At 39.6% G+C, this 18,528-nt stretch overlaps 1 protein-coding gene across 1 annotated transcript in view; it reads right to left on the bottom strand.

The window, feature by feature from the left end:
* TMPRSS5 (transmembrane protease, serine 5) overlaps positions 1-18,528 on the bottom strand; it is a 49,984-nt gene that overhangs the window by 6,107 nt on the left and 25,349 nt on the right. Inside the window, exons 6-12 of the mRNA XM_018569182.1 lie at positions 16,779-16,914; positions 16,258-16,371; positions 14,885-14,928; positions 5,524-5,686; positions 1,903-2,084; positions 1,288-1,386; positions 170-312 (exon numbers count right to left, since the gene is read on the bottom strand). Coding sequence (XP_018424684.1) covers positions 170-312; positions 1,288-1,386; positions 1,903-2,084; positions 5,524-5,686; positions 14,885-14,928; positions 16,258-16,371; positions 16,779-16,914 — 881 coding nt within the window. The remainder of the gene's footprint in view (positions 1-169; positions 313-1,287; positions 1,387-1,902; positions 2,085-5,523; positions 5,687-14,884; positions 14,929-16,257; positions 16,372-16,778; positions 16,915-18,528) is intronic.

The raw sequence follows: 18,528 nt of genomic DNA on the forward strand, positions 1-18,528 counted from the left end.
TAGATAGATAGATAGATAGATATTGAAGGGCTGACAAAACAGGAACAAATGAAAGTCAGCATAACAACAATTAGCAAATAATTCTGATTGATTATTTTTTGGGAGTTACCATTTTATTTCTCTCTGTTTGTAGGATCCCAAGCTATAAAAACCTTTGGAAAATCCTTACCTGGCAAGCATCAACTTTTCCATCAAGGTAGCCAGCGCAGAGCATTCTGGGAGTAATGTCACCATCGTATATACAGGAACTATTGCACTTCTTAGTGCTAATTAAAGGCACCATAGCTTCCTTCAGGCTGCGGGGCATGTGTGCTAGAGGAATACATATTACAAGATAATTTCCACTAGGATAACAATCAAACAATACATCAGTAGATTTTTTTACCATTGAAAGGTTTTTACATTATTGTTTTATTGAGGGTTCTACTTAAATAATTATTACAAATTATATAGACAAGACTCACTTTTTAAAGCTTGCTTGGGATTCTGGTGGGGGGGCAGCACTGCTAGCATGCATTTTGGTAATATTTGCTAAATTACAAATGAAGATATTCTCTGCTAGGACACAGACATATTCAGCTGTTTATTTTAAGAGCAAAATCTCTAAGAAAGAGTCTTCACAGATAGACTTTGGAGTAAGCTTTCCACCTACTGGCTGAAGGTGGTAAACATTTAATATTGATATATAATGACTACCCTCTGTAAAAGGTCCCAGCAATCACTATAAAAAGAATGGTAGAAATTTCACACAAAAAAAATCACCATTAGACCATTAGTAAGCACATTTAGCTGAAACTATTGTAGGAGATAGTCAGCCAAAGACGTTATCATAATGCCATAATTTATTTCTCCCCTTGCGCAGAGAGGTTCCTCCACATTACATATGTTATGTCCCCATCTTACTGCATGTCAAAGCCTCTTATGAGGGGCCCAGCAGACCCATAAAGGGTAAAGTACCATTCCTCAGCTTCTTGGAGGTAATGCTAAGTCAGTAATAACCTACTTCTTTCGGCAATGGCTGTTGCTTCTAAATTAATTGATCCCTGAGTAAGCAAGAGCTGTTCTGCAATGGAGAGTGGCTGTAAAAAGAGCTTTGATTTCATTACTCAAAGATCAAACTGGATGAAGACCATATTTGTCACAATGGTCATTGCTGCTCTTTGAGAACGATTATACTTGAGACTGTGGTAGGGTATAAATGGCCCCTATTAAAAAAGTATTTGCCCTTCTATTGGAGGTTCAAAGATGTCAAAGTTAGCTCTTTTGCACACTGATCTTAATACTCACTGTTGTCAGGATGAGTATGGCCCCAGCCTGAGACCCAGCACTCCGAACCAGTAGGGAGATCTTGGTCATATTGTGGTAGACATACTGGACGTATACTGTCTGTGCAAAACCATATAAGTCAATTTAAGAGCTATCACATTAATACTTTATGGGTCATACCTATGCATAAATGATGTGCTTGAACAGCAGTTCCGCAGTTCAGCTGTTTGGCTGTCAGGGTAAATGTAATCAGGTGGACCTGTGCTGTGATGATGAACCTACACCCAGATGCTGTGTTCAATCCATATGGGATACACACAAATTAACTCCAAATTACACTGCGCTCAAGTGAGTGATACAATAAAATAATATCAATCTGAAAAGTGCATCCACAATGCAGTTTCCTCAAAAGAACACTGCACTCAATTGAGTGATACAATAAAGTGATTAATTCCTAAATCCTAGTAGTACAAGATCTCAGCAAAATCATAATTAACACAAATAATATATGTATGTGAATAGATCAGTATACATCTTGCATCAAAGGATGACCGTATAAGCAACACATCAATCTATACAATACACCTTCTGCAAAATTGACATTCTCACAGCACTATATAATAATGGTTATATAACCTGAGTAGTTTAAGGGTTTCTCCAGTTTCATCAGGGCAATATCATAGTCATGACTTCTATCATCATACTTCTGATGATAAATGATTTTCTCCACTGCAGACACAGAGGCTTTCTGTTTCACTGAAGAGTGGCTAATGATGCCTGCAAGCACCGACCAGCTGGACACTTGAGGAGACCTATAACTTAAAACGTAGATAAATTCATATCATACCTATTTATACTGTATGGCACTTGCCTGTAGAATTTAACAATAACAGGGTTATTCACAAAAGGGTGAAGAGTTTGGAGAAAGCAGGAGAAGTGAACAATCTAGGCCAGAATTCTCAAATTCAGCTCACTTTCCAGTTCAGCTATGTTGTCCTAGATTGTTTACTTCTCAAGCCTTCTACTAACTCTTCACCCTTTTGTGAATTACCCTGTAACTTTTTTCTTAAGCCTAAAACCTTGCATTATCTTGCTGCACCACTTAAAAGGAGAACTATGGGATAAGTGGAATGCCCCTTAAGGCATTCCACATGGGGTCCCTCCTAAATATTCCTACCAGGCTGGTATTGTTTGGGAGGGGGAACTGCACGCTTTAAAAAAAATCAAAATAAAATAAAGGTAATTTTTCTTTCTTTAGAAATGTCAGTTTTGCTGCAGCAGGTTCTGTACATTGTACAGATTTTCCACTTTACAGGCAGGTTAAGAGGACCCCCCAGGCACGATATTTAAAGGAATTTTTACCCTTTATGTAATGTTAAAATCACTGCTCTTTTAAAAACAATATTTTTTAAGAGTGTTTTTTTCATTGATTCATGTCCCCCAGGGCAGTACCCAAATCCCCATACACTTTTTATGGACAATAAATTGCATATAAGGCTTCAAAATGGGGACATTTGATTTTCAATGTTCTACCACCATAGACTTGCATTGAGTTCAAGTTCTGACTTTTTCCATTTTCTAAAGTTCAAATTCGAACCAAACACAGGGGTGTTCGGCTCATCACTAACCTTAACACCAAACATCAGTCATTCATGTTGTAAAGTAGACATTTGCTAGATACCAGTAACTGGCAAATTATAAAACTAGATATATACCTGATCATGTAAATCCATGAATAAACATAAAATAATTAATATAAAAAACGTTTAATTCTATAAATATCTACTTCACCAATAATAAATAACACCATAATAAAGCAGATAGATGTATCAAACAACACATATAAAGCCTGCAACCTGAGCTGGATTTAGATCTGCATGACAAAGAGCTTTGGAATAATCACACAGACATCGCATGTACGGAATTAAATAAGCAATTAATTTGAGGACTTACATCCATCTGTATTTGCACCCACACACTGAAGATTTATATTGTCCAGATCTAATTGGAACTCTGGTGTAGCATGGGAGTGTTGGATGACAGCGCCTCAGGATGCACAGCTTTTCCTATTTGTTTGCAGTGAAGCATGTTTTTTGGATGAATACTTCATGTTCATGAACAGCGAAAAATAGTACATATTTGAAAATTGAAGTCTTGAATGTTCACTGCAGCGCCCTATGCTTGTCTTTTCGGGCACTATAAGCATATTGCTGAAATTGTCATCTGTGACTACAGATGCATTGAAAAATTAAATTTTTTGTTTACATAATAGATCAAGCTCTGATGTAGAACGGGCGTTTGCTCTGGCGGCACCTCAGGATGCTCAGAGTCTTGGATTGAATTCAATCTAGTCCTTCCCTGAACAGTATATACGTACAAAAAGCGAATATCGATACATGTTGAAGCTTGGAACTTTTTAATTTCAGTACACTGTGTTTGTGGTTTGATGCGCATACAATAAGAAATACAGAAAAATGTATACTAATTGGATACATATGGATGCGAGTTCAAAATAAACCAACAGAAACAACTTGAGTGCTCTGGTATAAAGCTACAGATACTTGATTACAAGCTCCCAATTTCGATCTCTGCAGACTTATTTGAGCCATGAACAACAACAAAAAAATCAGCATTTATACTATCTGTGTGTATTGTAACAAGGACACTCCACTGTAGTCCAGGTAGGTCAAGGAAACACAGTTTATTGAAAGGGCAAACACAAAATAGCTTGAAACAGCAACATACGACAGTCTTTTAGCTTCGCTCGGTAGCTTTCCACAGCTTCAAGACACTCACGCTTACTCACCCCTCATGAGCCCTCACTCTGCTCTCTCTTAGCAGTCTGTCCGACAGGTCCCTGGGGTCACCGACCTTCCTGACCTCTCCCAGCCACCCCTGGCTGTTCCGTGTGCGTCCAGCACGCACCCGAGTTTGTCTGTGTGCTCCCTGCACACGCACACACAACTCCAACACTGACTCCAGGGTGGAGCTCTCCTGACTCACAGGTGGGGCTTCCTGATAAAGGCTGCTCTCAGCCACCTGATTAGCCCAGGCTGGTCAATGGCAACACCTGGCCCCAGGACTGGACATCTCATCCCACCCAGAGCTCTACGAAATCTCCAGAGCTCCAGATCCCAGCTGAAAATAGGAAAACCTGGAATAACCTGAAAAGCCAGGTTCTTCCTTATAACCTGCTTTACTTTCTGGACCCTCTCAGCCCCTTTGGCTGAGAGTCCTGGGTGCCAAGGTCGCCATCCTCCACCGTGGCATTGGCTTACACTGCCACAGTATATATATATAAGGTTCGCAGGTTTTATATGTGTTGTTTGATACACTTATCTGTTTTATTATGGAGTTTTTTTTTGTTGGTGAAGTAGATATTTATAGAAATAAAACTTTTTTATATTAATTTTTTTCTCACGGTCTTTAGTGCTTTTTCAAAGGGACATCTCTTTATATGCATTAATGTTTATAAAGCACAACCAAGATTAGTAAATATTGAGACACGTATTCTGACTCTCAATGGTTAACAGTATGTGTAAGTAATGTTTATACTTAAAGTGACATTAAACCCTCAGATTTTTTAACATAAACCAATACTGTAATGTGTGCCTTACTGTAATGCATGGTTGTTTCCCTTCTCTTTGCTGCTCTTCTTTTTAAATCCTTATCTCTTCTCATGCTGGGCAGAACTTCTGTTTTGCAGCAGACTGCCTTGTCTCTGGAATGGATACATGGGGGGTGATTTACTAACCTAAACACACGCACTCACCAGGTGCGTGTGCATTTTTACACAGCAAAACGTATTTATAAACCAAACACGAGCAACGTGTCACATTTTCACACCGTTATGGCGCATTTTTATGTATTTACGTACGTGCGCGTCATGTAGCATGCATCATAGGCTACACGCCGCTCTAATGTTTTATGTTAAAAAATCTGAGGGTTTAATGTCACTTATCTTTGCAGAACCAACCTGAGTTGTGTCACTGGAGGGAAGAGGGTTGGGCATAATGAAAGTTAGTAGTACAAAGCTGAAATGGCCAATAGCAAAACTACACCTTCAGTCAGCCTGAGGATCTGGCCCAGACCATAATCATTCCCTGAGAAGTGAAAGGGTAAAAGGGAACTCATCCGTGACTATGGTAATGAGAGAAAATCCCATGTCTGCTCTTTAATTGTTGCTATTTTAATGGTTCCTTATATGATAATAATGATATTTTGAATATCAGGGAAAGCTTGCCTATTAACACTTACTTGTGCACACAGTGTGCAGCAGTTATGATCCACTTAGGTGCAACGATGGTGCCACCACAGACATGCTTTTTGTTAAGGTACAAGCTGACTTGCCATGGCCAGCGACCTAAGACAACATCGCTTCCTCCAATAATCCTGGAAGACTTGGAACGAGACCCACATTCTGCAGAATTTGCAACATCAACTATGTAAGTTTGGACTGAAGAAAGAAAAATCTAGAGGAGCATTTAAATAACTTAACGCAGCTATGACAGGATCTTATAAGTCTTGTGGCAGTTTCAGTATTTTAACAGCTTTGCTATCAACAGTAAGGTATGTGAAAGCAAAGTAAGCACACTTTAGTGATATGTCACAATTGATACAAGATCATTTGCAAGGGGAAAGAGGGTTGACAGCAGTTTAATGATCTTGTATCAATTGTGACATATCATTAAATTCACAGTAACACTAAAGTGTGCTTTACACTACCATGCATGCAATAATACATCCTCTACAAACCCAACCCACGAGGAACCTTTTAATAAAAGCTTAAAGGATAACTATAAAACTGTTATGGGCTGCCTTGTGATCTAGAAACTATACCCATATGAGGAAGAGGGACACCTTTTAGCACAAAGTATGTTGGCAAAGGACACACCCCAGCCATGCCTCCACTTATGTGGACTAGGTAGAATGAATACACAAAATATGATAGGTTAAACCTGCAACCAACAGATTCCCCATCCATACTAAACAGCATGAAATAATTTCTTTCTGCCAAAGCCAAACATTTTTCACCCATCCTCCTTTGATTTTTGTATCTGACAGGAAGAGACAGGCAGGGCCACCCACTGAGCAAATTGTGTGCAGTTCAGAACCAGACAAAATATGCTTAATGTTTAGCCAGCTTTCCTTAACCACGTTAAAGAAAATAATAATTTTTTTCAAATCTTCAGTTTTTTTCAAGTTTATGTAGATATATGTATATAGTTTTTTTCTACATTTTGGATAAAGTAGGGAAGGATTACATAACCTGCCATTTTTTTGTTGCTGTCTATGAAGAGATTTCCAATCCCTTTGTTAAAATAAAGTCTAATTTCTTTTTTTAGTTTTCATTTCAGGAAAAAAAGAAAAATCTCCTCAACAGGACACAGACAGCAAGAAATAAACTGACAGGGGTTTTAACCCACCCCTTGTCTGTTCAATAATAAAAGCTTTGAGTTTTCATACACTTTGTATAATGTGTATGCCAGGTTATCCTGCCATTTGCGGAGAAAGCCCACCTCTGATGAATGCCTTGCATTCCACACCCGATGCATGGATAACCTTCTTTGCAGAGTTGCCAGTAGACATGTGCGATTCGTTTAGTTCCGAATCAAAATTCGGACGAAATTTCGTAAATTCAGAGATTCAAGTGCATCCGAACTCCGAATTACAGATATAATGAATGCAAGCGAATCCGAATTTCCGATTTTGAAATTTTTTAGCGGTAGTCTACATGAACTTTCTTTTTCGTTTCGTTTGTTCGTTGCATATGAAAAGTATTATGACACCTCTGCTCACAGACCCGTAGGGAATTCGGGAGATTACAGGAGGATGTCAATAGCAGGAGATGTCATTTTGTAGCATGTTTTTGCCGGGTGTGAACGGACTTTTTTTAACTTCGGCGGGTCGGCAGGCGTCGTGCATCGCGATTGACGCTGGATTACATCGGTGGAGCCATTTTTTTAAATTAAAGGAATAGTCAAAAATTGTCTCTTTTTTCAATTAACCCCTTCAAGACCAGGTGTTTAGACAGGTGTTTAGACCCCCTTCCTGGCCAGGCCATTTTTCAGTATTCAGCGCTGCAGTACTTTGATGTTTATTCCGTCATGCAACGCTGTACTGAAATTAATTTTATACCATTTTTTGGGGACAGATAGAGCTTTCTTTTGGTGGTATTTAAACACCACTTTTATTTTTTACTATAATTAGGAAAAATTACAGCAAAAATGTTGAAAAAAAAAGTTTTTTTTTTTACATTATGTTAGGAAACATTTATTATTACCCAGTTTTTTGGTAAAATATAAAAGCTCGGGTCACGTCGGATAAATAGACACCAAACAGGTCAACCTTTAAAATTGCGCGCACCCGCGAAATCGCAGAAAACTACCATACCCAAAATTGGCCATAGGCGACACTTTAAAAGCTTTTACCGCTCATCAGTTTAGTGTTATCAGTGATTGATGGCCCTAGGATTATTGCTCTCACTGCAACGTTCGCGGCGATATGTAACATGTGCGGCGTAATGGGCGCAATAGTCTTTTTTGCATGTATGCGCCCCCAACGCATGTTTGCATGCGTGTATGTATGGGTGGGGACTTGAACATTTTTTTTCCTTTTTTCCCCCCACTAAACTTTATTGCTATCACATACGGGGGCTAATTAAACTCCCCTATGTGATAGCAAAATATGTGACAGGTCCTCTTTATGGAGACATCAGGGCCACCCCAGACCCCTAATGTCACCTAGGACCCCCCAAAAGAAGCTGATGAAGCACAGATCTGCTCCGTCAGCTTCTTTCCAGCTTCTGAAGCTGGAGAGTGACACAAAAATGCGGGAGTGATGTATTATACAACACTTCCGCATTCTTGCAGAGGAGAGAGGACCGGAGGGAGCTCGTGTAACGATCTCCCTCTGATCCCCTTTGAGACAGGCGACATGCTGATCCCGGGCTCGCACTGGGCAGCGGATCAGCGGGACAATGGCAGGGGGACCGCGGAGGGGGGACACACCGATCGGCACACCATACACGCGATCCGCTGGCTCTACAGCCGGTGGATCGCTTGTATGGTAACAGGCATCGCTGCCTGTTTTCAAATACCGTTTTCAAATTTCCCGCGTGTGTGGGGCGTGGGGCGTGTCTGAGCGGACGTCTAAAGACGCCCGCTCAGATCTAGAGACCTCTCGGCCGGCCGTTGTAAAAATACCTGAGGTGGTTAAAGGATTTTTTCTAAAAGTGTGATTTGTTTATTTACTTTGAATGTAACCCTTTAGTACCCCTTACTCATTCACAAGGGGGGGAGCATCTGGGTGCCCCTTAATTAAAAGGGGTACCCCAGTGCAAATAAGCCCCTTGCCCGCAGACCCCCACAACCACCGGGTCAGGATTGTGGGTAAGAGGCCCTTGTCCCCATCGGCATGGAGACACCCTCTCAATGCCGAGGGCACATGGCCAGGTAAGGTGCAGGAAGGGGGGGGGCGCTTGATCGCCCCCCTCTTTCCTGCCCTGCCGGGTCTGTGCTCGGATTAAGGGTCTGGTACGAATGTTAGGGGGACCCCACGTTTTTTCCCAGCATATTTTGGGGCTGGGGTTCTCCCTTAAAATTCCTACCAGACCTAAAGGGCCTGATATGGATTTTGGGGGGAACCCCACACACTTTTTGTTTTAACTTGGGGGGGTCGCTCCTAGCAATCCTACCAGACTTAAAGGGCCTTAAACTGCCTTAGTCATAGCTAGTTGCTAAACACTGTAGCTCCTGTTAAATTAGCACACCACACAGGGTGCAAAAACAATCACTTAGCAACACCTAGAACTCATAAAACTTATATCACTCAACCCACCTATAATCCAGAAGAAAGGACAACCTGAATTGAATAATCACATACTAAATAAATATGTAAATCTGTCAATATATTGCTAAAAAGCAGAAAAGCATGTATAGCAATAATCATTTTTATTTAATTAATTTTATTTTAAATGCAAGCTGATAACATTTAATAGGAAAAGCCTTTCCTAATACAATGGAGCAAACATTCTTGTTTTTTGTATGAACTCCACAATATCTGCAAGTGGAAACTCCATAATTATAAGAGCCCTGAACTGAGAGCCAAGTTTTACTTGTATTAACCTCATAAGTATTTCTCAACAGGGAGGGAAATAAAAATGAATCTAGTGGTGCCCAATGGCTCACAAATCTACATCCTTTGGACAGAAATTCATCATACTGTCAGGATCGAGCATAGCAAGATTCTTCTGAATTATATGCACCATCTTGTTAAATTCCTTTGAGTAGGCGGTTAGAAATTTAGCGATATTGGATTTTTTTTCTTTCGGCTAGAATTACACCATGTTGTCTCACATATTTCTTGTTACTGTCACTATGCAATAGCTCACCTCTAGATTTCTGCATAGCTTTCCACTTCCCTTCTCATTGAGCCAAGATGGATAACCCCTTTATCTCAAACATGATGAAATAGCATGTGCTTCTTTATGGAAAATATCCAGAGTAGAGCATTTATGCAGTGCACTGGTAAGTTCTCATGTTGGAATCACCCTGATAGTGTGGCTAGGATGACAACTGGTCACTCTCAAAATAGAGTTACCAGCTACAGGTTTGTGGAAAGTACAAATACAATTTCATTGCCCATAAAACTAGATCAAGCAGCTACAAAAGGGCTTCCCATGTGCAAGAATGTAGAGCTCTCCCCACCAGTCTATAAAAAAGTTGGCAGCAAAAATGATATTAATTATTTACTATAACAGCTGTATTTACATAGATGATATTCTAGGGCCTTGAGTGCCAAATACTCTGGTATGAAAAAAGAAAGGGGACAAACATTTAAAGTGACCCATAAATATTCTTCCACTGGAAATCCAATCATTGGCCTAAAATATGTCTTTATTAAATCTTAACAGATGTTAAGCTACTGGTTGTAGGTGGGCATTCACCCAATGTCCCAATCTCTCTGTCAATAAACCTATCCCAGCTACGCTAGGGCAACCCTTGGGAACAAAAGCTCCCCCTTGTCGATCTTAGGGAAATAATAAAACACTGGAACCATACGTTGTGGCGAAGTCGAGCACATTGCGGGCTGGAATTAATTGCAATGTACCTCCTGCACTGTTAATGCATGGTATTTGCAATTAACACATGGCCCTGGTGTGAACGGGTTCTTAGCAAACAGAATGTCCTTCAGATAGGGTTTACATATACATTAATACAAATTCTAATAAAAGTTTGCACCAGCCATCTCACTAAAACCAATATTTCATCTCTTCTATTCCCCTGCAATCCTTGTATCTTTCTGTGTGTGCCCTCTGTTTGATCTGATTATACATTTTATAGTGGCAAATGTTGTCTACAAATGGAAATAAACCTTACTGCCCCAGATAGGGGTTATGCTAAAGCCAAAAATTAATTTTGGCCACAGAAATAAGCCAAAGATAAAATTCAGAATTATGTATTTTCGATGACTTATGTATTAGTGATTTTTGTACAGTTTTCAGTTCAACAATAGATGCAAGGGGCAGGGGACATGACTCACCTGAACACTTCAGTGCAACAACATAACCCGAAAGACACTCCCTTCTGTAAAAAAAAAATTGTTATAAACACAATGAAATACACTACAAAATAAGCTGCAAGCTTAATAGTGATGGGCTCGATGTTCGAGCCGAGCGTGAGATCGACTTGAACATCGGCAGTTTGTGTGCTCGGCAAACACACAAACTGTCAGGGCGTTTGGTGGGCTGTTCGCATGCCAAGCGCCCCGCACAAGGCCCCGTGCATTGTGGGCCCTGATTAGCTAAAACCTTGCACTTAGCCACAGGTAAGGTGCAAGACTTTGCCCAATCAGGGCAAAGAGAACTGTGAGAGCAATGATTGGGCAAAGTCATGATGACTCTGCCCAATCATGGCTCACCTGTTACAACTGTAAACAGTTGGGCGGAGCTAGCTGTCACTGCTAGCTCTGCCCAATTGTTTATAAGTTACAGGCATCTGTGAAAATGCCATTCTGCGGCGGGTGTTCGTTGCAGCGGACGGGACGGCATCGTCGTTTAAAAAAAAAGTATTTCTATTTATTTTTTATTGTTTTGCTTTTTATTTCATCGAGTTGTCTTTGTCAGGGACAACGCTAGACGTTGTGATTGATGCTGGATTACGTCGATGGATCCATTTTTTTTTAAAATAAAAGACATGTCAAAAACATGTCTTTTGTTTTTTTTTCAAAAGTGTGGCCTCTTTTTTAATACTTTTATTTAACCCTTTTGTGAATGGGTAGGGGTGGAAGTACCCCTTACTCATTCACATGGGGTGGGGCAGATCTGGGTGCCCCTATATTAAAGGGGTACCCTCATGTGAAAAAGCCTCCTGCCCGCACCCCCACAACCAATGCCCCAGGGCACATGGACAAGGTGCTTTTCCAGGGGTGACCTTGGAAAAGCACCCTCCCAGTGCCGAAGGACATGTGGCCTGGTATCGCAGGGAGGGGAAGTGTCACTTTAAGTTAAAAAAAGTTTCATATTAGCATTTCAGTTTTTTATAGGAAGTTACTTATAAACCATCTGAGGCATATATAAACAACATATTAAAAGCATTCCTAATGTTTTTTGTCTAGTCAAGCTAAGCCTTAGAATTTTTTGAAGGAAATGAGTGGCTAATTAGCTTATGGAAAAAACCAGAGCTGAGAGAGGTGATAAAAGACTGAACACTAACGGGCTGCTTTATGATGTGTTTGCAGTGCATTCATTTCTATGCTACTCGGCTCTATCTAGTGGCAGTAATGTGTTTGCGAATGTCATTTGCACAGCTATGCACTGTGCAAATGCAGTATAATTCAGCCCTTTAATTTCATAATAGAACATTTCAAGATTTTGTATGCTTTCAAATATGTATTAATTTCAGGGAATAACATACCTGGTTTGCCATATATGTTCTGTTGAAGTGGTCTGAGCAAGAGGTATCTGTGCAAATCCTTGAGTATGATTTAGTCTGAAGTTTGTTAGGTTTACAGCTTTGTGGTGAATAAGCCTTTGGGAAGTTATTAAAAAAAAACAACAAAAGTAAATTATACAGTGCTGAATACTTTATCTCTTTATATAAAAAAAAATCCTTATAACTTAAAAAACAGACCTTCTAAATCCAAAATGTAACAGATGTATAATGTGCATGAAACATGGCCAAAGGCAACATTAGCTGTCTCTCTTGTAAGTTAGGAATTGTTCACAGGTAGCTGGTGAGTCTCATTAGCATGCAGTTGATAGTCATTGCTGACATATGATATATGATAAATACAGTAGATAGATTTTTTTTTTTTAAGTTAGTGCTTCTATACTAGTGCAGCCAGGTGTGGAATGTGGTAATGTGGTAATTTTGCAACTGTAAGAACAGGATGGGAGTCGCATGCCCCTACGTTGTAGTGCAGTGGAATTTCCTACCTGATATAACCTAGTCGTTTACACACAAGTGTTGCCCAAGCTGAGTTCCATCCTTCATGGCAGGTTAGGAGCCATTCTTGTCTATATTCCACCTGTACTTCCAACAATAGGTTTTCTGTGTTTATTCTGAAAGATACTGAAACAATTTTTTATTAAATAATGTTTTCCTAAGCTAACGAATGTTAGGGGGACCCCACGTTTTTTCCCAGCATATTTTGGGGCTGGGGTTCTCCCTTAAAATTCCTACCAGACCTAAAGGGCCTGATATGGATTTTGGGGGGAACCCCACACACTTTTTGTTTTAACTTGGGGGGGTCGCTCCTAGCAATCCTACCAGACTTAAAGGGCCTTAAACTGCCTTAGTCATAGCTAGTTGCTAAACACTGTAGCTCCTGTTAAATTAGCACACCACACAGGGTGCAAAAACAATCACTTAGCAACACCTAGAACTCATAAAACTTATATCACTCAACCCACCTATAATCCAGAAGAAAGGACAACCTGAATTGAATAATCACATACTAAATAAATATGTAAATCTGTCAATATATTGCTAAAAAGCAGAAAAGCATGTATAGCAATAATCATTTTTATTTAATTAATTTTATTTTAAATGCAAGCTGATAACATTTAATAGGAAAAGCCTTTCCTAATACAATGGAGCAAACATTCTTGTTTTTTGTATGAACTCCACAATATCTGCAAGTGGAAACTCCATAATTATAAGAGCCCTGAACTGAGAGCCAAGTTTTACTTGTATTAACCTCATAAGTATTTCTCAACAGGGAGGGAAATAAAAATGAATCTAGTGGTGCCCAATGGCTCACAAATCTACATCCTTTGGACAGAAATTCATCATACTGTCAGGATCGAGCATAGCAAGATTCTTCTGAATTATATGCACCATCTTGTTAAATTCCTTTGAGTAGGCGGTTAGAAATTTAGCGATATTGGATTTTTTTTCTTTCGGCTAGAATTACACCATGTTGTCTCACATATTTCTTGTTACTGTCACTATGCAATAGCTCACCTCTAGATTTCTGCATAGCTTTCCACTTCCCTTCTCATTGAGCCAAGATGGATAACCCCTTTATCTCAAACATGATGAAATAGCATGTGCTTCTTTATGGAAAATATCCAGAGTAGAGCATTTATGCAGTGCACTGGTAAGTTCTCATGTTGGAATCACCCTGATAGTGTGGCTAGGATGACAACTGGTCACTCTCAAAATAGAGTTACCAGCTACAGGTTTGTGGAAAGTACAAATACAATTTCATTGCCCATAAAACTAGATCAAGCAGCTACAAAAGGGCTTCCCATGTGCAAGAATGTAGAGCTCTCCCCACCAGTCTATAAAAAAGTTGGCAGCAAAAATGATATTAATTATTTACTATAACAGCTGTATTTACATAGATGATATTCTAGGGCCTTGAGTGCCAAATACTCTGGTATGAAAAAAGAAAGGGGACAAACATTTAAAGTGACCCATAAATATTCTTCCACTGGAAATCCAATCATTGGCCTAAAATATGTCTTTATTAAATCTTAACAGATGTTAAGCTACTGGTTGTAGGTGGGCATTCACCCAATGTCCCAATCTCTCTGTCAATAAACCTATCCCAGCTACGCTAGGGCAACCCTTGGGAACAAAAGCTCCCCCTTGTCGATCTTAGGGAAATAATAAAACACTGGAACCATACGTTGTGGCGAAGTCGAGCACATTGCGGGCTGGAATTAATTGCAATGTACCTCCTGCACTGTTAATGCATGGTATTTGCAATTAACACATGGCCCTGGTGTGAACGGGTTCTTAGCAAACAGAATGTCCTTCAGATAGGGTTTACATATACATTAATACAAATTCTAATAAAAGTTTGCACCAGCCATCTCACTAAAACCAATATTTCATCTCTTCTATTCCCCTGCAATCCTTGTATCTTTCTGTGTGTGCCCTCTGTTTGATCTGATTATACATTTTATAGTGGCAAATGTTGTCTACAAATGGAAATAAACCTTACTGCCCCAGATAGGGGTTATGCTAAAGCCAAAAATTAATTTTGGCCACAGAAATAAGCCAAAGATAAAATTCAGAATTATGTATTTTCGATGACTTATGTATTAGTGATTTTTGTACAGTTTTCAGTTCAACAATAGATGCAAGGGGCAGGGGACATGACTCACCTGAACACTTCAGTGCAACAACATAACCCGAAAGACACTCCCTTCTGTAAAAAAAAAATTGTTATAAACACAATGAAATACACTACAAAATAAGCTGCAAGCTTAATAGTGATGGGCTCGATGTTCGAGCCGAGCGTGAGATCGACTTGAACATCGGCAGTTTGTGTGCTCGGCAAACACACAAACTGTCAGGGCGTTTGGTGGGCTGTTCGCATGCCAAGCGCCCCGCACAAGGCCCCGTGCATTGTGGGCCCTGATTAGCTAAAACCTTGCACTTAGCCACAGGTAAGGTGCAAGACTTTGCCCAATCAGGGCAAAGAGAACTGTGAGAGCAATGATTGGGCAAAGTCATGATGACTCTGCCCAATCATGGCTCACCTGTTACAACTGTAAACAGTTGGGCGGAGCTAGCTGTCACTGCTAGCTCTGCCCAATTGTTTATAAGTTACAGGCATCTGTGAAAATGCCATTCTGCGGCGGGTGTTCGTTGCAGCGGACGGGACGGCATCGTCGTTTAAAAAAAAAGTATTTCTATTTATTTTTTATTGTTTTGCTTTTTATTTCATCGAGTTGTCTTTGTCAGGGACAACGCTAGACGTTGTGATTGATGCTGGATTACGTCGATGGATCCATTTTTTTTTAAAATAAAAGACATGTCAAAAACATGTCTTTTGTTTTTTTTTCAAAAGTGTGGCCTCTTTTTTAATACTTTTATTTAACCCTTTTGTGAATGGGTAGGGGTGGAAGTACCCCTTACTCATTCACATGGGGTGGGGCAGATCTGGGTGCCCCTATATTAAAGGGGTACCCTCATGTGAAAAAGCCTCCTGCCCGCACCCCCACAACCAATGCCCCAGGGCACATGGACAAGGTGCTTTTCCAGGGGTGACCTTGGAAAAGCACCCTCCCAGTGCCGAAGGACATGTGGCCTGGTATCGCAGGGAGGGGAAGTGTCACTTTAAGTTAAAAAAAGTTTCATATTAGCATTTCAGTTTTTTATAGGAAGTTACTTATAAACCATCTGAGGCATATATAAACAACATATTAAAAGCATTCCTAATGTTTTTTGTCTAGTCAAGCTAAGCCTTAGAATTTTTTGAAGGAAATGAGTGGCTAATTAGCTTATGGAAAAAACCAGAGCTGAGAGAGGTGATAAAAGACTGAACACTAACGGGCTGCTTTATGATGTGTTTGCAGTGCATTCATTTCTATGCTACTCGGCTCTATCTAGTGGCAGTAATGTGTTTGCGAATGTCATTTGCACAGCTATGCACTGTGCAAATGCAGTATAATTCAGCCCTTTAATTTCATAATAGAACATTTCAAGATTTTGTATGCTTTCAAATATGTATTAATTTCAGGGAATAACATACCTGGTTTGCCATATATGTTCTGTTGAAGTGGTCTGAGCAAGAGGTATCTGTGCAAATCCTTGAGTATGATTTAGTCTGAAGTTTGTTAGGTTTACAGCTTTGTGGTGAATAAGCCTTTGGGAAGTTATTAAAAAAAAACAACAAAAGTAAATTATACAGTGCTGAATACTTTATCTCTTTATATAAAAAAAAATCCTTATAACTTAAAAAACAGACCTTCTAAATCCAAAATGTAACAGATGTATAATGTGCATGAAACATGGCCAAAGGCAACATTAGCTGTCTCTCTTGTAAGTTAGGAATTGTTCACAGGTAGCTGGTGAGTCTCATTAGCATGCAGTTGATAGTCATTGCTGACATATGATATATGATAAATACAGTAGATAGATTTTTTTTTTTTAAGTTAGTGCTTCTATACTAGTGCAGCCAGGTGTGGAATGTGGTAATGTGGTAATTTTGCAACTGTAAGAACAGGATGGGAGTCGCATGCCCCTACGTTGTAGTGCAGTGGAATTTCCTACCTGATATAACCTAGTCGTTTACACACAAGTGTTGCCCAAGCTGAGTTCCATCCTTCATGGCAGGTTAGGAGCCATTCTTGTCTATATTCCACCTGTACTTCCAACAATAGGTTTTCTGTGTTTATTCTGAAAGATACTGAAACAATTTTTTATTAAATAATGTTTTCCTAAGCTAAAACACAAAAGCTTGTAATAAAAATAAATCTTTATGTATCAAGCCACTGACTTTATGTGACTGGCTTCATCTAATAAAACCTGAAATCCCTATGACTGTGCCTTGTTAGATCTCATCAGACCATATGCTATTAATGAACCAGACATAATGAAATTGGTTGTGCTTGGAAATAGATAGCTTGGCCATTTGTGAAAATTACACCTGTATATATTTGGCCTGAATTCTAAATCTTTGCAAGGATATGAACTATAGGAGTGTCATTTCCAACTCCTGAACCAGCCTGGGTGTGCTGCTGGTTTAGTGAGGGAACATAACTAATATTTCAGTTTTTGGTAGATCGTGGTGGGGTTAAACCTTTGTGGTGGGGTTAAACCTCCACCACAAAGATTTAGGTCTCTCAGGACTTCAGTAAAGTTCTGCTGTCAAGTTCTCAAGTCTGCACACTTGTTGCACCCATTAGGAAGGGGATATATTTCTTATGTTGGATTTCAAATCTATTTGATATTTTAACGAATGTAACTGGAGGAGTGGGAAAACCTCAATAATAGGAGTGAACACCCCAAATTCCAAAGCATTTGTGAGAAGAAAGGGGTTTTGACAGATATTTAATTGCTGGATCCCCCAAGAGGTGTGAGGGGCCAGGGGGGCACTCAACCCACCAGTCTTACGTTATAACTGAAATATAATTTTTAGGGGAGAGAATTCACTGCGATAGTGGATTTTCTTTTTTCAATTTTTAAAGAGAATATATCAATGCTGGGGAGGGATGTAAATGTCTGGAGGTATAAAGCAACCTTGAAAACCCTCCTGGCTGTTCTGACAGGCAAAATGTCAACAATTAATGATAGGGCCAAAGCCTGCTCACATCATTTTGTCTCCTGAACAATCATTTTGGTCAGTGAGGCTTAGCTGCAAGCTCCAGCACTACCTGAAAATAACTGCGTTTTGCCTGACAGAGTTCATACTAGTCTGGAATGAAAGCAAGACCTTGGAGGCTTCTTCAGGTATGTTCAGGTACCTAGAGGTGCTTGCACTTCATACCTGCAACAATTACCCTCCGTCACAGAATCTCATAAACAGATGCTTTTCAAATAAAACGAGCCAGTTTAAATTCAGTAGTTGTCCCATGGATTTGTGTTACTGTACTCTTGATGATGCATTACATCCCCATACTTTCTTCCTATCACAGCCTAAGCACAACATACAATATATTACTTTAAACATAGTTAACGTATTCGGTTAGTTTTGCTCTAAATCAAAGTCAGCTAAAATCTGAAAAAAAAAAATAACTTTGATTTTCATCTTTTGATTAAAGTAAACGGAAGTGAGGTGGCTTGTTTCCCTCTCTATTTTCAAACTTCAAACCACATTTAGTGCAATAGCATAAACAATGTACATGGCAATTCATCAAGGCATTTACAACACATTTCTGAAGGTATGGATAAGTCAAAATCCTTGCACCAAATTCATGAAGCCTGTGCAACATTTTCATTGTTAGTACCAATGTGTGCGACAATTTCAAGTAGTTCTTTTTTGTGACACTTTTATTATTTGTTGCTAATGTTGCAACAATAT

The sequence above is a fragment of the Nanorana parkeri genome, unplaced genomic scaffold, assembly GCF_000935625.1.
Source record: "Nanorana parkeri isolate BGI_ZX_2015 unplaced genomic scaffold, ASM93562v1 scaffold1297, whole genome shotgun sequence".
Taxonomy (NCBI): domain Eukaryota; kingdom Metazoa; phylum Chordata; class Amphibia; order Anura; family Dicroglossidae; genus Nanorana; species Nanorana parkeri.